Below are 25925 nucleotides of genomic sequence, written 5' to 3' on the forward strand. Positions count from 1 at the left end.
AAATTCAAAAATAGATTAATTGATAAACTTGAGAGACACCTTCTGAAAATCAAAATAAATTTGAAATTTGTAACTGCTAAAAAAGTGGAGAGAATTTAGGGATAAAATGGAGGAGTGAAATGGGGAGTGAGAAACGTGGGTGTAGGCTAAAAATAGGAGTGAAATATTTATGTATCCGGAAGATTTTATGAATTGGGGGAATTAAGGGATTTTTGAAATTTTTAAAAAAGGTAGGGATAAATGGATATTAAGGCAAGTAAATGTGACATAAGTAATTTTCCCAATTTCTATTTCAACACATTTTAATATCTCTAATTTCAACCCAACCCACCCATTTTACACTCCTAATGTATATACTTAACATACATATGATATACACAATTATATATTTGTTGTGTATCATCTTATATGTACAGTGATACATAGGACATCTAGTAAACGTTGTATCATCTTATGTATACGCTGATTCATAGGATATAGTAAACATACACAACGACATACACAAAAAGAATTACACCGAACATGCACCAGACATTCAGTGAGATATATATATAATACACACATCTATTTCCACCTTCAAACCACCACCACAAAATTCACCATAGCCACCACTAACACCCCGTAATTACTTGTACATGTATGCGAAGTTGACGTTGATAAAATTACTTGAACTAGAAAGATTTAAAATATATTTGAAATGGACTAAAAAGAAAAATTAAACAAACAAATTGAAACTAAGAGAGTAGTAGTATATATAGGATAGGAGATTGAAATATAAGATTACTACAAATCGAAGAAGCCTATCATTTCCTTTGTACAAAATGATGTTTTCTTGCTAATATGCCTTGAGGATGGAAATATAAGATATTGCTACAAACAAACTAATATACAGGAAAAACATGTAATCAATCATGTACAAGAAGGCAAGCATTACAACATACTAAATACACTTACTTATCTTCAGCAGTAAAATCTGGTTCAGCTGGTTTCTGAAGCAAAATGGGTGATATCCTATCTGCCATCCTTGCTTTCTTTGCAGTATTGCGCCGCAAAGCACGAAGTGCATTAGCAGCAAATCGTGATGCATAGATAGTAGCACCCAAACTTGGCGAGCTACCACCTCCCTTTGCTAATGCATCTTGTAATCTGTTTTCTTCTTCGCAAAGAGATTCTTCTAGCTTCTTCCTACAATGACGGCGCCATGCTGCTTGTATGAAGCAAGCCGCCCAGGTTCTCCATTGCTGCGAGTAAAACCTAAAAGTATGGCGGAGTTGCTTGCTATGAAGTCTCCGGAACTGAGAGGCTACAAATTTCAAATCATCGGCCACAAGAGCAAATGCTTCGACTTCTGAGAGCGCTTGGACAGTTCGGGTTGAGATTGGGAGGTTATTTGATGGATGAGGATCCAGAGCCCAAGTAAGAAGCTCTTCTCCACAAAAATCACCAGCTTTTAGATAATCAGAGTTAAAGAACCCCGTCCTCCCTCCATTAGTGGTTACAGTCAATAGTTTGCCCCGCATTATAAAAAGCATCTCATCAACCGGATCACCTTCACGCACAATGAAGCTGTTCTCTGTGTAAAGGACGGGCCTGAGACGGTCACATAGTGCATCCAGGAGTTGCTCATCCATTTTTTCAAACATTGGAACCTTCAAATTGTAACCAAAATCACATACTACTTAAGAAATTAACAAGTAAATTGAAACATAAATTGAAAAAAAATACTTATAACCTAGCAACTCACAGAAAACCTTACTACTGCAGAAGTCATTAGGTGACGATGACATACATAGAAGAACAAGAAAGAAAATTTTATCGAGTTGCAAAGCAGGAATAACACAACGTACCCTCATGAGCAAAGCCAAACAAAGATGGCGCTTTATATCTCTTCTGAGATCTTTAGGCAGGTTGAGGATCAGATTCTCTTCATCAACACCCCTAGTTTCCTGCCACTTGTATTGCTCATAGCGCCTGATCCTCTCCCGGAGGTGCTCAGGGAGTAAGCGGTGAGACATCCACTGCTCTGCATCTCGTCTTTTCACCCTCATCTCTTCTAGCCTGAGTGTTGTGGACTGCAGATACGTCTGTCACACCACAAGTACTTCAGTTAATCAGAACATAGTGGATACTGAAAATTAATTATGACCACCGAGTCAAAACAATATCCTATCAGTTAGCCTATTCCCGGGCTGAAAAAACTTACCACCTACCTCTCATCTATCTTAGTTGTTTTAACCACATTATGCACATCAAGAATAATCAGTACATATATAATGGATATAATGAGAATTCTATAAAAATCATTTCGCAGTTGTAAGGCAAATCTGAAAAACAATCATTTTTGGTGTGTACTCAAGTGTATATGACAATTGGTGATTGCCTGAACTTTAACATAGAACTGAAAATGTGATGAGGCTACCTGCATGTTTCCAATGAGAAATGAAAATAGCACCAAGCCAGCGATGGAAATGAAAACTGCAAAGCAAATTTCCCAGACATAGGTACTTGTTTCGAGGTTTTGACCGAGGGAACTGCAACACAAAGAAGCAAAGTATCAGTTAGAATGAAAGCAAACAAAAGATCCAACTGAAAATGAACAGCACACAATTGGAGCTCCACAAAGATATTCTAGTTATGAAACGTAAAGGTCAACCAGGGATAAAAAGCTAAACCTATTAGAAGTGCTTAGGAAGTTTGACATATAAACAATGACTGAACAAAAGAAAGGCTAATATGAAACTAAGAAAGACAAGATTGTTGTTCCTTAATAATGAGGTAAATGACTTCTCTAATGGGAGTAGGGAAAAAAAGTTGCAGTAATGACATTCCACATTAATTGCGTCCTCTAACCCTCTAACACACCTCATCTTCACCCCCAACCCCCTTTTGCCCCTCATCTCACCGTCCCACACCCCTACCTCCCCACCCCTATCTCCCATAGTATTTGTCCAAATTACATACAAATGTTTTTAGGATAATATTTTTTTCTTGCCTACCGAACACAAGAAAATAAGTAAGAAACCCACTTATTTTCCTAGAGAACAGTTTTCATGGAAAACATTTTCCATGATAACGAACACACCTAGTCTTTAAAGATCCTTTTAACCTCATTGCACTCAAAATACATATATTTTTACTAAGGTTTTCCCTCAAATTTGGATATCAAAGATGTTATAAAACAACTTATCCTGAAAAAGAACTTTTCCAGGCCATTCTTTATGGACATGTAGAGATATTTTTGCACATAAAACCATGCTTTTGCATGTCTTGCACTAGCGGTATCAGCGAAATGGGCTTGTTTGTCCAAGTATTCATCTCCTACCCTCCCCTCACCGAGGCATGTCAATATTAGAGACCAATATGAAATCTTTTAAAAAGAGACTAGCCAAATGTTCTAGCATCAAATTAAGTACAGTGCACTGAACCCACAGATACAACAAATAACCCACAAGCTAGCCCCAAAAGGAGTTTCCTACTCTTCCTACCTCTGTTTCCAATATATGGCTTGTGAGCAGCAGCATAATTCATACAAATATGGTTAGACATAGCAAATGAGTAAGAGTATCAATAGCAAACATGCAGGTAAATATGCAAAACTCAAGTACACAGAGATAGCATACCTCAAGTTCTGCAAACCCCACCAGAAACAATAAAAGAACTTCTGTGGAAAATCCATTGATTCCACAACACCAGACTTTAGTGCTTCATGGAATATTCCAAAATCAAAAAGCGTTGTATTTGGTGTCTCTATAGGACATGAATCATTCAGCAATTTTATGAAATTTGTATGATCATCATCACAGTACAATGAAGAATGATGACAAGCAGATGTATTTCCACATGCTCGTTGCCAACAAGTAGATTCACGTTCAATAGAAAACAGGTACCAAAAGGCTCCAAGTACCTAAGAAAGCCGATTATGACTCATTATATGCATAATGTTTCAGCAATAATAGTGTGCCAAGTATAAGATAATGACTAAACTACTTGCTAAAAAATATTACTGAATATCTGTAGATGATATGTTTGCATGACAGAGAAAACTTATGATACAGTCATCCCAAAAGTAATTTTCAATTTAGTACCAAAAATAAAATCAATTATGAAAAATAACACCCTTAAATACAGTCATCCCAAAAGTAATTTTCAAACACATTTAAACTAGCAGAGTGCATAGTCTCTGAGTGTTTCAGAACTTAAATCAAGCTTATCACAAACTTACATGACTGGCAAGCATATAAAGAAGGAGATTAAACGCAGCTCCAGCCCATGCTGTTTCAGTGAGTATGCCAGAAGTTCTAGTGACTTCCTTATATAAAGGGTATACTCGAAGGAGCCTCGGAATATATTGGAAGAAGACGACAAATTTCAGCAAAGTCTTTGTATTCAAAGACTTAGCACCCTGCAATTTCGGAATGACAACTAAAATTGCGACCTGAAAAAAAACAGGAAAGAAACATGAGTTTAAACAATAAATATAGGATTTGTATTTGCGTAGTATGAGCTGCATGGTTTTAGTTATCAAACTAGTCCCTGTCGCAGTACAATCTCTTTCACAACTCAAGTCTAGCTTTAAAACATACAACACCCTTAACATCATAAGTGCATGACAACACAAAAGTTCACAAAATCATCCAACGCCAAAAAATGCACCATATCATAGAAATCTACCTTCTCCACGACAGATGGAATCATGGTTTGTTTAAAGCAGCATAAATCTTCGACACAATTGACCAACCACGTGTCAATTTAGTAAAATAAGAATATTCTTTAAATCAAAACTGAAATAACAATTGAAGAGAAGTCACTCTAACCTGTGGTAGAGGAAGAACTGCAAGAATATCTATTAAGAAGTAAGAGGACAAGTATCTCTTTGCTATTTCCCACGCATCTTCAACCAAAACGCCTCTTCCAAATACACGTGATGAAGGGGCGATGAAACCAGTACGAAATTGAAGCACAATATGGAAAAGGTAAAAGATATCAGTGATGGAACGCAAAACACTAGCTGTAACCTCCATTTTTCTATCCAAATGCAGGCATTTGTTGTTATTATCAATCACTGGAATGTAAAAGAACAAAGGATCCAAGGAGATGGCAATTACACAGGATAATACAAATATTTTGTTCCACTTCTGAAGAAAAGGTCCTTGAGGATCAAGCATCTTGTTTTCTGATCCCAAACTTTTGGCCAGAAGGCAATTTAAACAAGAACTTAAGGCATGTATTATGCTTTTAATCCTTCCAGAACCACTTTCCAGGGCTTTGCGTAATTCATTGGAGAACACTCCAAATTTGCCCCCGCGTACTCCATCTTTATATGTAAAATTCCCCTCTGAGCTTTTCTCTGAGTTCCAATCCTGAAACCTGCATAGAAATCAATTGAAGTGTAGAAACAAGCTTAGAGTCAGACATCTCAGCAAATTGATCCACGTTTAATATAACTTTGCTACATTAAATTACAATGGAATAGTTAATTTGCATCAAGTAGGTTAAAGTCTATGTTACAAGATCGAATTTACCAAAATAAAGTAATCCTACATAAAACCAGAATATGGGACGGATACACAGCTTTTCTCTTTCCTACAAATTCCATAATTAGTTTATTCTCCATTCCCTCTAATCTGTTCACTCATTCAATTTTCTCTTCTGTGTCAAATGCTTACATTAAGACAAGTGAAACTAGTTCAATATGCTTCCTAAACAAAAACATCAAGTGGATAGGATATAAGATAAACAAGTGAACAAATAAAAGGGGTTTCCCAGGTTCACAGAAACTGACCTCACAAATTTCTCTTGCCGGTGATTCATAACTTAAGTCAGTGCATCAAACTGTTCCAACAGGCAGTAAAACGGCAGCCTAGTGCACTAAAACTCCTGCTATGCGCGGATCCGTGGAGGGGCCGAAACACAAGGGTCTTTGTTCCAAGAGGCAGTAAGCTTCCAAAATCCTTCAAGGAACGACAGGTTTCTTCATAAAAACCACTTCGAGTAACACATCCAGGACCTACATAGCATTCCCTAAAAAAAATTATCTCCTCCCATATTATAACAGTAAAACCAGAAACCTCATGATATATTTCCTTTGAAGATGCATGATCGGAATACTTTGAGATGCTGTCACATGCAAAACTCTTCGCACAAAAATCACAAAATTTAGAATCAAGAACTGAACTTGCTTAGTCAGTTATAACATAAACTTTTCATCAGCACGGAGGAAGCCAAATATTCAATAGAAAATGTTTACACTCAACACAGCCATAGAGAAAGTAAAATAGGAGCCTAAAAATTGCATTCAAGTTCAACGACATCGAAAACTCTAACTTCCCACAAGGTCAACTAATCTAATTGAAGACATCTACATCGAAGAAAATATTCACAACATTAATACCTTTATCAGATATAATCAATCATCTAATACATCAAAACATAAAGCAAAATGTTACCTTTATCATATATAATATCCAAACATAAATCAATTTCTTCATTTCTCAAAGTTATTGTACTTGAAACATTACTTCAAACAAATTGTAGTCCACAATCAACGAAAACAAGGTTTTCCCCAAAACACGTCACTAAAACAACTGTCAAATTAAACTCAACCAACAAGAAATTAGTAGTATAATTAATATTTGCACAAATACTAACCACTTGAACAAGACAATACAGTGTAATTTAAATTAAATTTCACAAATTTCAACCATACGAATCAAACAAGTAGTAATTTCAACAATATTGAAGTGAAACGTAGATACATACCGAATCAAATTTTGCGGAGACAAACTGTACAGTACAGCAAGAAACAACTAAGATTTTTCAGAGAGAAGACGAAGACGATGATAGAGTGAAGGAAGGTTCCCGGAGACTTCTTCTGTAGGGCTGATTTTGAATTATTTTTTTTCTAATTAGATATTATCAATCAACTTGTCTTTTTAACGGAAAAAAATATAGAGGGAGAAAACAAAAAAAGACGGGTCAATGGGTCATGGACTCTATTAAAGTCCACGGCAAGTATTTGAACCGGTTCTTTGTCTTAACGGTACTTGTTTTCCAAACTAACGGCGACGGCGCGCTTGAGTGTTTTTTTTTTTCTTTTATTGATTTTGTTTTTTTGTTTACGATATTGGAATTAATTTCGTATCTTTCTTTAAGCAAAGTATAAAAATGACAATGACTCTCAATGAAGAGTTTTTATATTTGCAGTGTTTAGCGTACAAAAATAATATTAGTGGATGAGAAAGATGGCTTTTTTTTTATATACAAATTTAGAAACATAGACAATTTTTAATGTAATATAAATTTTTTGAAAAATTGGTTGAGTATTTATTTATGAATAATTATTGATATTAGCGATACTTTTTAGTTATAGCAATACTATGATAAATTTGCATTATGTGTTAAAGTAAATTATGCATGTAGTCTAAATATATTTTAAGTGTTTTGAAATATATTATGCTTGTTTAGTAAGAAATTGACATTATACGTGTATTAAAGTGTGTGATAAAAATATTATTCATCAATAAAAATTGTATTATATGTGTTTTATAAATCTGTTCTCTATAATACGTAGTAAAATTGTATTGTAGGTGTTAAGTGAAAAAAAGAAGATGATGTCATTGCTATATATAACAATATTTTCTTATTATAGCATATATTTGTAAAAATAAAGGGAAAATTTTTAAAAATAGCAAACATAATAGACATAGTAAGACTCTATAGCTATAATTTCGATAATTGCGTTCCATAGTTATAGTTCCGTTTGATATGGAGGTTGAAGTATATACAAATTCTGTATTTATACATTTAGAAATTTTTCAGAAATCCATTTGTATAATTCGTTTGTTAATATACAAACAGGGTAATTTATTACTATGATTTTTTCATAAATCGTATACAAATAGCTAGGGTAAGCATATACAAAATTCTGGATTTATACAATCAGGAACCGAGATACAAATTTTAAATTTATACAAATCATGCGAATAACAAGAATTGGGAAAACTATAGCCGTGAATTACAATTTTCTTAATTATAGCTATAGTACCTAATATTTCTCGAAAATAAAGTTTCCCATGTTATTACAACAAGATCAGTTGGGCCGTTTATGTGTATGTCTAAGTAGCACCAACGAGCCCAATGAACTAGCTCGTGTTTGCAAGAGTGTACCATTTCTTGCGAGCCCTTTTTAACCAACAAAAAGTTATAAATGATAGTATGATACACAATATTCAAAAACAAATAATGGAGAAAAGGAGGTATAGTTGAGGAAGACTAGGGATGAATTGGACTGATCTGAAGTCAAAAGTTGTAATTTATTCAGGTTAAAAAAAATTATGTGATGCATGTATTTTACATATACACATATACGTATGTATGATGAATATATACATGGGATACATAAGGTGTTGGAAATAAATAACTATTGAATTGGCTCCACGTACGGGGGGTGTTAATTAGCCCATTAGTTCATTAATTTCTCCTCTCTTAAACTATATCTATGATATATAAATACATCATTATATATGAATGTAGAGAAATATGTGATTTTTTCACGTTAAGATGAAGGGCTAGGGGTAATTTTAAAACAAAAATGTAAAATATCTAGGTTGTGGACAAAGAAAATTCATCAGCTTCGTAAGAATTTTCGACGATCAGTGACACGTGAAATCGCGATTATGGCTGATTCATTTTCGCTATGCACAAATTCATAAGTCTCCAAACTTAGTATTTATGATTCAAATACTACACAAAAAATTGCATGTGATACACATCTTATCTTCAACCATGATTATCTTCTATTTCAAATTTGGCTTCAGTTTAATTGAAACCACATCAAATCTCCATTAAATTATCCCAAAATTAAGATTCAAAATCTTTTTAAGATATGTATCCAGTCAGTTGCAATAATATCCACACAAAATTAAACCTAATCTCAGGAACTTATATTCTCAAGCTTAAACAAATTTCAATGGAGTTTTAGTTCATCTTCTACACTTTCTAAGTAACATTAACAATGTTTAATATATAAGGATCCAATCTTTCTACAACCTATTATTCTTTTTAATATATATATACTTTTTCATGAGTAGATAGGTCATAGGTTAATTACTCTACATATTTGCAGTATAACTCCCATTATTGATTATCTCCATTCGACTAAACTATTTTAGTATTTTCCTTAACAAGCTTCAACAAAAATTGAGTATTTTTATATGATGATAAAAAAAGGTTAGAAACAAAAATAAAACGTCTTTTTTTAGTCAAAGAGGATTTATTTATAATTCTAAACTTGATATGAGAAGTCAAAAATAGAAATATTTTTCTATTTTTTTCAATAGATAAATCATAAATTAAAGTTTCTTAAGCATAGAGTATGTAACTTAATGGTAAAAATAATTCTCTGGACATCTTACTATTTTTAAACTAGACTAGATATTAGCAAATGAATTCTATATAAAATAATTTTATTTTGATAACGATGGAAATTTTGGAAGCAGTGAAGTAAACATTGATATCAATGTGAGTATACGAGCTACAACAAATATAATATATTAATCAATTATGTAAGTAAGTTTTTATTTAATTTTCTTCAAATATACAAAATAAATGCCATTGATTTGAGTTTCTTCTTCTAGTTAATTATTTAATATTCGAAATTTATTTATCCAATCTATTTGAGTTCATGCTATACAAAATATGTTACATTTACTTTCCTTATAATTGAATTCAAGATTTTTAATTAAAAATAATAGATCTCATTCATCCTTTCATATTGATAGTAATAAAACAAACATTTAAGCACCATATGGCATGAGCGAGTATGGTGCATTTTCAGTATGAATGCTACCATTTTGAGTAGATTTACTACTTTAATTTTATCACCTAATTTGTATACTCAATCAAAAACAAAAAAGGACATGAGATTTACATGGTGTTTGAATAAATTTATAAATTAATTAATTTAGCCTATAAATATTTTTATATTCTTTTTAATCTGCTTGTTAAACATAAAAGTATTTAATAATAAGCCAATTGTTTATAAGTAAAATCGCATGAAAATTACAAATTTTAACTATCCATAACTTATGATTTCATAGTTTATATGTAAAAAAGTAAAAAAATGTCTCTACCATATTGGAAATGGTTTAAATTTGTTCTTTTTGCACCTATAGATTCCAATTGCCCTTAATATTCATTAAAACATATTTTTCATGATGGACGGATGAGTAACGCGTTGGATTAAAAATGTCTTCCTTCTATCTAGTAGACTACAATTATAACTTTACAACTAAACATATCAATCATTTTAACGAAATTATAAGATATCATAAGTAAGATCTTAATTAAATATATAGGCAGTATTGATTATTGATCCACGTGAATCTTAGATCCAAACTATATATAAATATCACAATCCATCTGAATTTATTTGTTAGAAATTATTGAGGCTGAATTTCTAAGAATCTCATTGTTAATTACAAGATGAAAAATTGAGTGAACTTAGATTTAAAATAAATTGAAACGTAACTTAAGTATTTGCACTGGTCTCAAATCAAACACCCAGCTTCAAATGAAAAAGACATAATTGTCTTTTGAATTAACACAATCACAAAATGTGAAGCATCAAAAGAACTTGGTACAAACAAATGGATTTTTGTTATTTTTGTTTAATCTACATGGATCAGGTTATTTTTTACCGTTTCAGCTAAGATATTACTTTTAATTATCCCTTTGTTTAATTAATGTTATTCATTTTTTACGTAAAAAAAATAATCTTTTAAAATTTATATATGTTTTTTGTAAATAGTTTGAAGGACATTTCAATTGTTTTAGCCAAAAAAGTGTTTATCAATTTTTTTTAAACACTTAATTATTCATTCAAGATTGATACTTATCAACTAGTATTAATCCATTAATTCTAGCATGTTCTTACTTTGTCTTAATTCCTCGTTATGAAGAATTTTTTTATCTCATCATGAAGTTTATAAACTAATATAAAACTTAATCCTTGCAACTTGCATATAAACTTCATTTTCTTTAACTGTAATTAAATGATTATAATATGTATTTTAATTGTTTAGTTACGTTACTTATTTCTGTGTATTATTTTCACCAATAATAGCATGTATCTGTTGATTTAAGTGACAGGTTTTAGTGGCATTGTCATGAAAAATTTAATATGGTTAAGGCCCAATCAACAATAGTTGTGTGAGACTCCATTCAATTTTTGACATTTGGATTTGTGGTTCCATTTTAACACCACACACTCTCTCACCTTATTTTTCCCCAAATTCCCCTCTTTTCCCTTCAAAATATTTTAGCTCCTTGTTCAATATTCTTCTCTTTTTCACATTTTTTTTTTCAATTCTTTGTGCTCTTTATTAATTAGTAACTTGATTAGCTCTTTCTTTCCCATTAATCATTTCTGTCACTCAGCTAAACCAATTTAAAAAATTGCCACCTCTCAACCAATTCAACTAAAATATAATTATTCCTCGTAGCCTTAGAAAAAAAAGTTTTATTTTACATATCAAAAAATTGAATCAAATTCCTAGGATACATTTAAAAGATAAATTTTGAATGAGAAATTCACACACTTTATATTTGTATTAAGAAGTATTCACTGAATATCAAAAATCGAACTAAATAAAAATTTAAGTTAAATTGAATATTTCTTTTCCTTCAATTTGTTTTCTTTTTATTTTTAAAAAAATTGACATGATCAATTTTGGTTTCAAAGTAAAAATAAATCGAAAAACCACCAAAGTGATTATAAAAATATCTCCCTCTTTAAATATAGTGTGTGTTGTGTAAAATTAATTTTTTACTCTTTTTATTTGTAATCTAGTTACCTTTATATAAATTTAATTCTATTTTTTCTATTTTTTCACTTTCTAGTTTGATTTGTAATTTTATTATGATGATTTTAAAATTTGATTTTATGTTCAAAATCACTTGTTTTTAGTCCTTTAATTATTCATTATTAGTTAATTCAACTATCATCAATCAAAACTAATTTTTTTTAAAAAAATTATACCGAAAAAAAACTCACCAATGAGTAAGTGAGAGCATACCTATAAGTATTCTAAAATCACTCGTTCTTCAATTTTTTTTAGAAATATTTTGTACTTTGTGTTGCACTTATTATTGAAATTTAAGTTAAAAATCTAAAAAAAAATCAACCAAAAAAATATATAAATCAAGAAAAGAAGACTATAATTATAATGGAGTTCAATTTTTTAATCGTATTAGCAATCACGGGAATAAAAGGCTTAAACTTGAATTGATATTAATTTACATATTTTTATTTGACTTTTGGAAAATAAAAATTTAAGACTATTAAAAAAAAAAGAGGTAAAATACTTATTATGAGGAAAAGGGAGGAATTCGAAAAAATAAGGTGAGAGAGTGTGTGGTGTTAAAATGAGAACCACAAATCCAAATGTCAAAAGTTGAATGGTGTCTCATACAACTATTGTTAGTTGGGCCTCAACCGTATTAAAAATTTTCTCACTGTCGTGTCACTTGGTAAATATTCTTGATAAGAACTTTTTGGAGAGTTAGTAACGCTCTTAAACATATGTGAATTATTATTTTTCTATTTAAATTATTATGTATTTGCAAGTTTCCTATACGATAATGTTCACTTTTTTTTTATAATTTGAACTATGATCAACTATTTATCAAAAGACATTTTACCTGACAATTGTTTTCTTTTCTTACATAGTTATAGCATATTTAGATTAAAAAAAGAAAAGAAAACAATTAATAGTTGAGATGTGCTTTGACAAATAATTGGTGATAGATCACGTAGGAAAAATGAACACTTGATAATTTAGCCAAAAGACTCACAAAAATGTGATACTTTATATGTGATTTTGATCGTTAACTCTGTTAAAAATTCACAATAATTTATATTTTATATAAATTTGATATGAAATGAACTTACATAGAGAAACATAGCCAGTGTTAATTCATCTGATCATCCATAATAACTTATTTGAGATTGAAACATACTTATAATAATTGTTTCACCCTTAATTAGTAGAAATAAATCCATGCATCCCATATATAGTTAGAGGTCAAGCATCCTTTTGGGAACAACATCTTGAACTTGTTAAGAGATGACTTGGTAGAATGCATTAGAAAATACAATGCATGCATTAACTTTGTGTATTATTATATTTTATTTAATATACTTTTTAATGTTATATAGAATCAATATTTACATTAGTTTTATACTTTATTTGGTATTATATTATATATAACAATACACAAGAAATCATAGTATACGTATTAGCAACGCAAGGGATTTTAATGTACACATTAACATAGTTAAATATATAATTGGCTTTCAAAACTTTTTTCACGCCTTTTCATCGTATTTGTATATGTTATTTTTATAATAATAATAAAAAATCATACACCATATCAAATAATCCAAATGTTATTACTTTACTATATTGTAAGAGAGAGTTTCAAGTGCACAGCCAGGCAACAAGTCAAAATGGCTACTTGAGCACTTTGAGGGTATTTTCTATAAAAAAAATAAATTGTGGTTCTTTTGTTTTAATTTGTTTGTTTTATTTTTTATTTTTTTATATAATTAAAAATTACGTAAAAAATATTATAAATCATGATAATTGATAACTTAATAAAAAAATTTGATTTGATTCTTGAAATTAATCTATCGGTGTCACATAAAATAAGACAAAAAAACATGTATTCTTTAATTTAGAAACTACGTAAAAAGCATTGTAAATCTTAATAATTATCAATATTTGATTGAGTCTTGAAATTCTATATGTGTTGCATGCATTGGCACTATGAGATTAACACTTTTAAAAATCTACGTAAAAAATGTTATAAATCACAATAATTAACAACTTAAAATGTTTAAAAATTATTTTAAAATTTAATCAACTCTCTAAATACTATCTATGTCAAATAAATCGAGACAAAATAATACTCCGTAACAAATATTAAGCTCATGCTAGCACGGACACCTATGTCTATTTATGAAACAGAGTATGCCCTTGTGTATTTCACATCCTTATTTTTCAATGTCCGTTTACACTTTACAGCATATTCCTAAAAACGTTATTAGGAGCCAAAAAAACATCTTGGTTGAAATGACTAGGAGAGGAAAGGGGAAAAGTAAAAGTCCACTACTAATAATTAAGTGCATATGAAGTCATAATGCCCAGCTGTTTGTCCTTTATTTACATGAAAAAATATACAATATGAGTGTATTCATAAGTTTTAAATTTTAACCCATGATCTGAGAAAAAGTGAGAACTCATGAAAAGCAAAAATTGCTAAACTAAGTACCCATGCAAATGTTAACTGGTGTTTGAATATACATAGGTGGAATCCCTTAAAGCTATCATTTGATCAAGAATTTTAAATATTTTTGATAAATTATATAGTAATTTGTATGAAGTTTAGACTAAAGTTTTAAAATGTGTTTGATCATAAATTTCAAAAAATATTTCACTCCTTTTAAAAAACAACAACATGAAATATGACTTATGCACATGAGTTCTAAAAACTATCAAATCATACCAAATGAACATATTTTCTAATCAAAGTTATGCAAAACCTTTATTGACGATGTTCATTATTATTATTATAAATCATACTATATTCAAATAAATTTGACACACAATCATCATTTTAATGATGAATTAGATAATACATTATCCTAGAATCAAAAAACTTCAAATAACACAATTATTAGCAACGGTAAGAGATGAGAGACCTAACTCATATATTGACACGAATTAACAATCTGAAGAAAAAGTTATACATTATAAGCAAATATTACTTTATGTAGAAGATAAGAGACCTCATATATTAACGATAGTTTACAATTCGAAGAAAAAATTATTCATATCAAGCAAAACAAATTCTAAGTATATTTATACAAAACAAGCAAAACAAATCCAAAGTAATAGATGAGGCTTTTATTTATAAAATATAAAAAAAGGGGATAAATTTTTAAAATTTAAAAAGAAATCAATGGTTATATTTTGGCTACAAAATCCTTTAATTTTTTTTTAAAAAAAGGGCTACAAAATAGGTCTAAAATAGATTTTGAGATTTGAGATTAATCTTTCAAAAATTAGATAATTTCTATGGCGCTAAAACAAATATTTGATAAAAAAATAATTTTAAAATGCTTCTAAAATTCATGGTCAAAATGAGTCCTAAAAATATCTATGCACTCCTATTGAATCCTTGAAAAGAGATTATATTTTAAAATCTATCTCACACTGGTTTGATAATCTTAAAAAGTTCAAACAATATAAGCTTAGTATTAGTTCATGATAGCTTTATAATATCCACTTTAAAAATGGTAACTTCACTTTTTCTTCTCCACTATTTTTTTTCTTCCCCTTCACTTCAATTCATCCAATTGGTAACCAATATGGTTGGGGATGGTCTTTTACTAATGATTTTTCCCTTGACTTCACCCAATTAATTAGTATCAAAAGTTTAGAAAAAGATGTTTTTACTCTTCTTTTACCCTATCTTCTTGTTTTATTTTTTCATTTACCCTAACCCAATTGATATTTAAAAGAAAATATAAAAAAAATTGGTCATAAATCACTATGGAGACGTCATAACAATTAGGAGATGGGAAATACAAAAAAATAAAATAAAATCAAGTTGAACTACCATTTTTTGCACATATAGCTCGTTAGTGAAATACAAAGGCCGGTCATATCAACATGGGTCGTGGTGTAGTACTGGTGGAACTGTTTTACCCTTGATCAAAAGTTTCGAATTCAAATTCTGAATATGGAGAAATTCCATTGGAAGCGTCACCTCTTAATGGACCCTGCATTATCTGATCTAGATTTAATCAAAAATTTAATATATACTCCAAACATCTAATAAGAAATCAAAGAAACCGAACAAAGAAATACAAAGGGTACGTTTCCCAAAAGGACTAGTAATTGATTGGATGACTTAAGACTCATATCTACACTTATATTCCTCTCATTGTCTAGTGAACCAAATTTAGAAATTGAAGTTTATAATTACTTGTGTGATGATTTTATATTAATATGCAATAAAAATTAGATTTATAATCAAATATTGATAGATTTTTGCTAAATTTTTAATACCTATACAAATTTTGAACATTTTTTTTTTACAAAATTTTTAAAATTCACATGAATTCATAGGCCATGCAAGAACAAAAATTTAACCTTCTTATCATTTGAGAATTGAGAGGAGCTGTGAACTTGCTTTTCGATATAAATTTTCTATCACTAATTTAGGGCTCGTTTGTGGTCATGGAATTTTTCCCCTTTTAAAACAATATTTAAAGTTTAAAGATGAGTTTCAAGTTGAAAGTGATTTTAATCAGTTTTTTTTTTCAAGTTAAAATTCATATAGCATAAAATATATACTTTTTTTTCAACTTTCTTTTAATATTACTACTCCTACTATTTTTCAAATATTACATTTTTAAATATCTAAACGCTTAATTATTGTAGTTATCAAAATATATATTGCCTTTATATGATGAATTTGTCATCTAATTTTTTTGAGTCTTATGTTTATTAAAAAATAAAATGGTTTTAATATCTTCACAAAATCATTGAAATAAATTTAGTTAATTAGTGGTGAATGATATCGCATAATTATTTAGCAGTCATATTCCAAAAGCAAGAAAGTCAATGAACTAAACAAGGATATATCACATGTGAGCAATTGAGCATCATTTAATGAAACCATATATAAGGTCAAAGAATTTTTTAAAGATAGATTTAAAATTAAATTTAATGATTCAATCTTTATTTATTTTTAATTATGAACTTATTGTAATTTAAAAAAAATTATATATAATATATCTGTTGAAATATAAGCGTAGACCACTAAAGATTAGCAATTGACACAAATCCTCTCATTCATAAGTAATTAACTATTGATGATAAATATCCAAACACTGTAGTATACTAGATTACTTATTGCTTGCGTGGACCATCGGTTAGATTAAAAATCAATTCAGATTTAGAGGATTAGGACCAAATATAGGCAAATAAAAAGGAAAACAACTGCATATCATTATTCAGTCTTTTCACATGAATTTAAATTTAATCAAACTTCATTTGAAGTACTAAACATTGAATGAAAAATTAAAAAAAATCACTAATCTGTCTGAAATTCTTCCTTGGCTGCTAGTTTTCTATGAAATATTCAAATTTTACGTGTTCAACTTTAAGATTATTAATATTATAGCTTTAAAACTACAATTTATTACAATTTTAGTAAGTTGTTACACCAAAATTTATGTTTTGCCTCAAAAACTATAAGTTCATTACACGTAATTATAATGCTACTACCTCCGTCCACTTTTAATTGTCATAGTTTCATTTTTAGAGTAAAACTATAAAAAATTTGACCAACATTTTATGATTTATTTCATCATATTGAACAAAGAATTGTAGTTTATAGTCATTTTTCGTATAGTTTTTGAATATATAATTTTTTTTGTTTAAAATATTGAATTAATGTAATATAATTTAACTTTAAAAATTAGTCAATATGACTTTCGAAAAGCACAATATAACAAATAAAAGTCAATGAGGGAAGTATAAATCTAAATTAATCAGATTGAGCATTACCTTTTAATTTGAATAAGTAATTAATACTATCTCCCTTCACTTTTTATTGGCTTACACTAACAATTAAAATACTACTACTATTTTAAGAATTATGTGAATATTATTTATTTTGTATCAAAATAAAACATAGTTTTAAAAAACCAACAATTATTGAGATTCCATTTGAGTGAGTTTTATCCTAGTCACACAAAAGGCATGAGAAGTAGTAATAAGTGGAATCATCTCCACGTAAGCTTTTAAAATTATTCGAAAAAAGAGTATTGGATCTGGCGTTACAATAAGCGGTGGGTCCAAAGCCCACTGGATTATATCATCTACAAAAGTGGATGCATGTGGAACGCCACGTCGCCATTCTCTCTCCCCGCCAGGCGTCTCTCTCTCTCCTCCGCCACTTCACATAAACACATTTCACTCTTTATTATCATCATCATTCACCTTTTTCCCCCCTCTCTCTTTTTTCTCTCTGCTTAGGGTTTCTTTTAATTTAATGGATCCAGAAAAAAGTTGAATCTGATTCTGGATATTCAACGATCTTCTCTGATTGGTTCCTTTTTTTACATCATTCGGTTCTGATTTTCTCTGGACCTGATGAACCTGAATGTTCTTACAGAGATCGATCTGTTAATATTAAAATTTTGTTACCTTTGAAGAAATCGGTTGATTTTTAAGTTTTTTCAAAGGCTATGTATCTACCAGAGTTTCACGGAACCTACTCTTTTGATTGTAAGATCAGATCCATTACGTTTATTAATTATTTTTTTCCCGATCCTCTTGCATACTAGCAATTGAAGTGGAGATGCTATGGTTATTAATTTTTGAGAATTGATGGAAATGGTTTAATTATCTGTCTACTTAATAGATGTAGTAATTGATAGCTTATGATGATCAGTTTTTAGATATGAACAGGTGGCCGCACAAGTAGAGTTTGATATGCTTTCTCATTTGAGAAAAATAATGCAGCAACTATCCAACGAATGTATTTAACTTGGCTTTAGTGTTTATTTCTAGTTTTGTCAGCTTAAACAAGCTTTGCAATTTTATTTTTTTGGTATGTTTGTTTTTAATTTTGTTTAATGGATTGTCTGATGATCAAAGGTGCTGGTTTTATTTTTTCAGCTTCAAATTCAGGCAGTTTATGTGGAAATCAAATTTAGATGTTATGCAATAGCTGCTGTAAGAGTTGTGGTTTTTCATACTGGCAATATTTATAGGCACATTGAGGGAAGGCAATTTATCAAACTCATTAAAAGTTTGAATGCAACTTGTAGCATAAGTTATTCTTGGAATAGTCTATATACAGCGAGGAGGAGAACCATGATGGTGGATACTGGTGCAACTGCTAAAGGCGGACCTGTTGTTGATGTTTCACTGGAGAAGGATGATAGTGGTGGTTACGCCAGCGGAGGATGGAAGAGGTGATTATTTTTAGCCGATGTACATTGTTGTGTACCTTTCCAGACTATTGTAATATTATATCTATTAGGTATGTAGTGTTGCAAGATAACTGATGGAACACTCATGGATCATAGGTTTCTGATGCAAAATGCATAACAATCTTGGTAGTTTCCATTTAGAGTCCTCCTGGCTTATGTAGGCAGTTAGACACATATTTTGCTCTGCATGGTGCTGATAAGCTCCATGAATCTTTGTGATTTTGTTCCCTCTTGTGGCTGTGATATGTACTCACAATATTTGACTTGATCATCCAGATGTCTAAGGGGACGAGTGTGCCGTCACCCTTGTCCAAGAATTAGTTTCCTTTAACATATATTCCTGTATGTAAATCAGCTAACAAGACCTATGTTTTCCAAGCTGGATATTAGCTTGCACTTGATGCCCAAAAAATAAAAATAAGTTGGCACGCGGTAGGAGGTGAGTGTGGAGAATTGATATTCTATAGTTTTGTATTACTCTCACTCTCATTAGCTTCCCTAACTGGACCATTAAAAAAGCTGCTTCCTTGTTTACCTTGTCTTTCTCGTCTTATCACAAGCTGTCAGCTTTTGGCTCATAAGTTACTCCTCCGGAGTACAGATGCATGACTTATGTCTTTACATTCAGGCTTTCATACATCAATATTCTTCTTATGATGGAAGAACAAATTGTTCTTTTTTGGACAAGGTCGAAGAACAAATTGTTTATGAATTATTCTTATAGGCCTATGTTTTTTGAGATGTACCAAATTTTAAAGTGCCAGTAGACTATTATGAGAAATCAATAAAACGAACTTAGGGATATTCATATGCAGAAAAACCTTCAAAACTATTAGAAGATTGCTTGGTGATACAGAATTTCTGATCTGTGCATCTAAAAATGACAAGCTTTTGTATGGTAAGCTTTATTATTTAACTCCTAGTTTGGTGAAGAGTATCTAACTGCCTCTAGTATTGATGATTGACTGAGAGTGAACTTTTTCTCCTTGGACTTGTTACTTTACCCTTGCCATACAAAGAGTTGATGTTGATTAAGGTTTTGGGCTTAACTAGGTATATGTTGTACATAGTGAGTTGACATAATACAGATTTCACTTTTCTCGCCATGTTAACCATACATGTATAATGATGTTCTTTTGTATTTTGCTATGAGCAGCTCATACTTGTCCAAATTCTTCTGAAAAATAACTCATGCTTATGTTTCTCCTTTTCTGCTTGGCAGTGAAGATGGAAAAATGAGTTGCGGTTATTCAAGCTTTAGAGGGAAAAGAGCCACCATGGAAGACTTTTATGACATCAAAACTTCCGAAGTTGATGGAAAGGCAGTTTGCTTATTTGGGATATTTGATGGTTAGAACTTGTCAATTCATCCTTACCTTGGAGTGTGATTTTGAATTTAAATAGATAATGAATTATGAATGATAAATCATGCCTTTGAATCTTCCTGCTTGAAGCTTGTATTTGCTATGTTTCGTCTTTATAGTAGTAGCTTGGTGTCTGCATGAATGTGTCGGTGAGCTACTGTTAACATGAACTGGTGAATTTAGGATCTATTTGTTCTACAGAATCCTGAAAACAGTTTGTTTTATTTTTGAAAACACAAACTGGTATTGTTTTTACTCTGCTGGAAAGAGTTGTTTTTATCTAAATACAAAAAACTATACCCAAGGTTATTTTCTGAAAACAATTCTTTTAACATGCAACTTGTTCTTCCATACAAATCAAAACCCATTGTATGCTCTTGTTGTCGTCCAAAAATAAAAATATACAAAAACTAAGCAACATCAAATGTGGTTGTAATGCAAATGGTTCCTATGGTTCAAAAGAGGGATGCTCTACAACAACAATATACCTAGTGTAGTCCCACAAAGATTGGAATGGAATCAATAGAACCTCAAACTAGGGAGACTTTGTACTCCTTTCTAAAATCATACACCCCTTGATCTGATTGCTTTAACTTTTTACGGTGGGGGCCTCGGGGAGAGTTGGTCCTCAGTGTAAGAGTAATCATGACCTCTACATGGGATTTCTGAAAGACTGAAATTGATTTTCCATTTAGCTTCCGCTATTAATGCTCTTACTTGGAAGCTTGCGGAACAGTTTTGCAGTCTAGAAACTGTATGTTTTCTATCTCATCTTTGCAATTAATGACCACTTTTTGTAGTCTCAAATATTTCATATGAGCGTGTGACAACTTTGTCTCTTTTTTAGATGTTTGATTGAAAAACCCTTACATTTCTGCAGATGAGGTAGAATTAGCATTTCTCTTTTTCTTGTGAGTGTCTGTGTTGCTCTTTATTTGTGTCTTCTTACATTTCTGCAGACTAGGTAGAGAAAGCATTTTCCCTTCTTTTTTATTTTCTTGTGTTTGCATTTATCTTAATTGTGTCTGAGAAAGATGGATTTTGACTTTTTCTAATCATCATGTCTTGTCACTGCAGGCCATGGTGGTTCCCGTGCAGCTGAGTTTTTGAAGGGACATCTCTTTCAGAATCTATTGAAACATCCATCATTTTCAACGAACACCAAATTGGCCATAAGTGAGTTTTATATGTTGTCTTATGGATACGTAATTTGAATCTCCACTTTTGTTCTTTCCCGGTGTACTAGAAATGTATGCTGTCTGTCCATTGAAGCTGACATATCGAAGTGTGACATATTCATGCTTCCATAACATCTGAAGTGTGAAATGCATGATCATGGCAAGGGCAATGTATTTGAAGAACATGCTAATTGAAGAATACTAAAACTTAGAAACTTCTCTCCTCTGTCGTCTCTACTCTCTTTGTCTATCTCTCACTTTTTTGAATTCTTGACACTGTTGAAGATTTATACATTACTTTCATCATATTGCAGGTGAGACGTATCAAAAAACAGATATGGAATTCTTGGACTCTGAAAAAGATACCTTCCGAGATGATGGTTCCACTGCTTCAACAGCAGTTCTAGTTGGTAACCATCTCTATGTTGCCAATGTTGGAGACTCACGGACTATAATATCGAAGAGCGGAAAAGGTAACATCAGATTCATAATGGCTTTAAAGGTCCTGGAATTTGAGAATAGAAATAGTAGCCGATAGTTTCAGCAGCCACCAGGGGGTGAGAGATGATTCTTTTATAAGTGTATTGTATCTCTGCTTCGTCTAAAAATGTGATGCTGGCAGGATGGCCATATTACATGATTTCTATTAGTGCAAAGTTTTGTGTCCTTTAAGCAGGCATACAGTGTAAAACAAGATAACAACTTAGCAATTGAGTACAATTACTTAGGTTTTTCTCTTTATGCGATAGTAAATGTAACTGATAGTATAACATGAAATTGAAGCAAGAAACAATGGGTAGCAACCAGACTCCTGAAAGCTTTACCATTCTCTCATGCCATATACTGTATTTTTTATGGTGTGTTTGTCTCATATGTTGTAGTTTATCGCTTATTGCACTCACTTGTCATATTGTAGCATGCAATGTTGAGCAACTAGCACCTTGGCTAGACTCTTAACAAGTTCAGTTTTATGCTTGGCAGCAATTCCTCTTTCCGAGGATCATAAGCCCAATAGAAATGATGAACGGAGGAGAATTGAAAGTGCTGGAGGTGTTGTGATGTGGGCTGGTGAGGAATTTTCTCTGCCTATGAAACATTACTTAAATTGGGTTTGCTTGCCTGTTAATTGAAGTTTCATCTTGTGGGTTGTCAGAAATGGAACATCACGGTTAATTTTTTGATGCTTTGAAAGTGTCATCATTAATTCGTCATCTAATACAAAGATTCAATTTGCACGTCCTCCATTTGTTTCGCATTGATGTAATACCATTGTGGTGCAGACATTTGTCAAAGGGAAGATTTTCAGGCTTCATTAATGTAATTATAGAGGTTTGAAATGTCTGCAAACTATGTAGGGTGGAAGAAGCTAAAGGAAAGAGACTTCATGTCATGAAATTTGGCTTGAGTTTTTCTGTAGTCCCCTAGTTTCTTAACGTTCTGTAGGTGGTAGATTGGCTAGAGAATTTAAGGTCATCTGGTAATCAAGTTACTCTTGAAATTGTGTTAAAAGTGATGGTGCATGCTAGAATTATGAGACGTTAGTGAATAGGAGCTCAGGCGGTGTCCATCTGGAAATAGATGCATTGCCTGTATGGTAATGTCCACTTGCATCCATCTAACGAACTATTTGTTTTCTTAGAATGAAGAAGCTAGTGGTGTAGATTTCATTGTTTTTACAAAAAAATAGGATTGAATTTCTCAAATGTTCTCCAGTTTATACTTTCCATTCTGTTGGTGGTAGATACGGCAGAGTGGTATGGATCATGTGAGAATCAAGTTACTCTTAAACTTGTATTGAAATGTGGTTGCATGTGTGCATGCTGCAATTATGAAATGTTCAGTGCATGGGAGTTGGGGACCATATGGAAATTGATGTTTTGCCTATGTAGTAATGTCCACTTGCAGTAACTAGGGTTTTCCAAGGAAACAAATAGTTTTTTTTTTCTTCTTTTCAAAGTTCTAAAAAAATTTTGTTTGGTTTCTAGGAAAACCCTAGTTACTGCCCGGTTAAATTCAATCTGTTCTTCTAAGAATCAGACCTCATGTTCTCACATTTAGTGAATGTCTTTATCAGGTGAATGGATCCTTAGATCTGTCTTATTTGTTCATGAATTTTGGTGTGATTACCATGAATGGTACCTCGGTTATACACCATTTATGTTTTCTGTTTCTGTATTATCAGGTACTTGGAGAGTTGGAGGTGTATTAGCGATGTCACGTGCTTTTGGCAATCGAATGTTGAAACAATTTGTCGTTGCTGAACCTGAGATCCAGGTAGATCTAGCTACCCTCTTTTTTCGCTTCTTTAGATGTGTGAAAATGAGTGTCATAGTGGGTAGAGGATGTGCACTACTAAGCTCCCCCTCAACCAAAGAAGCCGATTTTTTTTTTGGTCAATTGGTTTGGGATATTCTATCCCATCTGTCAAGACCTGCGTCTATCTGTAAGCAGTCACCGGCTGTTGCAATAATTTGGTTTCCATAAACTGGCATGGAAAGCCTAAATGAGGTGCAGGTCAGTGCGTGTGTTCTAGGGATTGTTAAGAGTTTAGATAACTGGGGAAGTGTGCGATTACACCCGACACTTGCATTTCATGAACAAGTTAATCTAAGCATCGCTGTTGTAGTCAATCTGTGTGTGAGAGTTGTGCATTAATACTTATTTGGCTAAAATAGAAAATGTTTCAACTTTATTACATTTCTACTCGAAGAGGACTTAACTACTTGGGTTGTGGGTAACTTATTCTTTTTCCCTTTTTTGGCTACAAAAACAGCTTCTTCCTCGTTAACTATTAATAAAAAGTAAAAACTGTTATTTCCACCACATCTCAGAAATTTTTGTCAGTTGCCAAGGCTTGTATTTGATACTCCCTTTTTGAGTGTGTAGTCCAAGTAAAATTAGCCTGCAAGGTGTGGGGACCAAAGAACTATGTATATAAAAGAATTAAGCCATTAACCAAATTGGATTATGTGCTGAGAGAAGGGTGAAGGGCCTGCTAAGTTGGAAGGATTTACTTACGAAACAAATGAGTTGGAGCCTTGAAGGCATTTGATATTTATGGAAGTCATTCATCGTCTCTCAATATGTTTCAGGATCAAGAGATTGATGAGGAAGTAGAACTACTCGTGCTTGCCAGTGATGGACTTTGGGATGTTGTACCAAATGAGGTAAGTCCTGTGCATGCATGCATGCATGCTTGCTTTAGTTTTAGTTTTCTTCCTTACCCCCTCTTATTTCTCGCTGTGTCTCGCTGTTTCCTGTCCTCCTGGCCTCCTTTTGGTGGAGTGTAACTTGAAGATATTTAAGCTATATCCCCAGCACTCTAGGAGATTTTTTTTCCTTTTGTCAGAACTCAGAGCCTAAACTTCTGAAGTGGCTTCGTCCTCCTTTGTCGATAATCTCTTTAGACGTCTCTGAGTTAAGTTACTGATGTTGTTGTCCTCCTCTAGGATGCTATTTCACTGGCTCAAGCAGAAGAAGAGCCAGAAGCAGCTGCTAGGAAGCTGACGGAAACTGCGTTTACTCGGGGTAGTGCTGATAATATTACTTGCATAGTGGTGAGGTTCAATCATAAGAAGGCTGAAGCTGAGGGGAGCCAGCAAGGCTGAAGAATTTGTTGATGTTGCAGCTTCCTTTTCTGGAGCAAGGTTGCCTCAATGGGTTGTCGCCAATGCAAATTGCTGACTATAGTAGTATCAGAAGGGGCCACCATTTTTTCATTCATTTCTTTGCATAATTTTTCCATTCTGTTTTAACTGTTGTATTTAAGGTGTCTCTGCATGTATGTTTTCTCCGTTTCTGTAGAGGGTACTGTCTGGATAAACTTTACTGTCAAACATAGTTTAAAGTAGAAAAAACTTGATAGTTCTACTTGTAAGTGTTCCTGGCTGCATGGAACCATCAATGTATTTCCATGCTATATGATCTTTCAAAGAAAAGAAGATAATGATGCATTGCGTGCTACTGTTTGGAAGTTGATTGTTTGTATATATAGCTAACTTGAGTGCTAAACCAAGTTGAAATATTAGCCCTTTCCAGAATTCAAGAAGATTTGCCAAAGTATTTTCTCCATCCGTTTTCAGGTAAGATGAGTTGTCCTGCCATAAGGAGGAGTGGTCACGCCTAGGTGCTTGCGCAAGAGGGGTTATGGTTTATGTTAAAAGCCAACACATAAGGTATGTGCACCAGTGTTTTATATTAGAAATTCTATCCACAGTTTAAACTAAGTAGACTATGGTTATCAAAGAGAATCAAAGGTCTGTTAAACCCTGGAAACTGAAATATTAGGAACGTTTTCAGGTGAGACTGCGG

General features: G+C 31.9%; 2 protein-coding genes across 3 annotated transcripts; one reads left to right on the forward strand and one right to left on the reverse strand.

Moving 5' to 3' along the window:
* Positions 1 to 759: 759 nt before the first annotated feature.
* Positions 760 to 6899, reverse strand: LOC125858192 (cyclic nucleotide-gated ion channel 1). 2 transcript variants are annotated; one of them, XM_049537900.1, is made up of 8 exons: positions 6760 to 6899; positions 5783 to 6007; positions 4815 to 5367; positions 4223 to 4435; positions 3621 to 3904; positions 2420 to 2531; positions 1848 to 2084; positions 760 to 1649 (listed from the first exon to the last, which is right to left on the reverse strand). In XM_049537900.1, the coding sequence occupies exons 2-8, from the start codon at positions 5809 to 5811 to the stop codon at positions 951 to 953; spliced, it is 2127 nt and encodes a 708-aa protein (XP_049393857.1). In that variant the 5' UTR covers positions 5812 to 6007; positions 6760 to 6899; the 3' UTR covers positions 760 to 950. The 2 variants fall into 2 exon arrangements, with proteins under 2 accessions (XP_049393857.1, XP_049393858.1); XM_049537901.1 differs by having other exon boundaries at positions 5783 to 6021.
* Positions 6900 to 18027: 11128 nt separating this feature from the next.
* Positions 18028 to 25589, forward strand: LOC125858202 (probable protein phosphatase 2C 76). Its single transcript, XM_049537914.1, has 9 exons — positions 18028 to 18362; positions 18756 to 19054; positions 20295 to 20422; positions 21514 to 21612; positions 21929 to 22087; positions 22596 to 22682; positions 23797 to 23888; positions 24707 to 24781; positions 25064 to 25589. The coding sequence occupies exons 2-9, from the start codon at positions 18954 to 18956 to the stop codon at positions 25220 to 25222; spliced, it is 900 nt and encodes a 299-aa protein (XP_049393871.1). The 5' UTR covers positions 18028 to 18362; positions 18756 to 18953; the 3' UTR covers positions 25223 to 25589.
* Positions 25590 to 25925: the final 336 nt, after the last annotated feature.

This window comes from Solanum stenotomum, chromosome 3, assembly GCF_019186545.1.
Source record: "Solanum stenotomum isolate F172 chromosome 3, ASM1918654v1, whole genome shotgun sequence".
Lineage (NCBI taxonomy): Eukaryota > Viridiplantae > Streptophyta > Magnoliopsida > Solanales > Solanaceae > Solanum > Solanum stenotomum.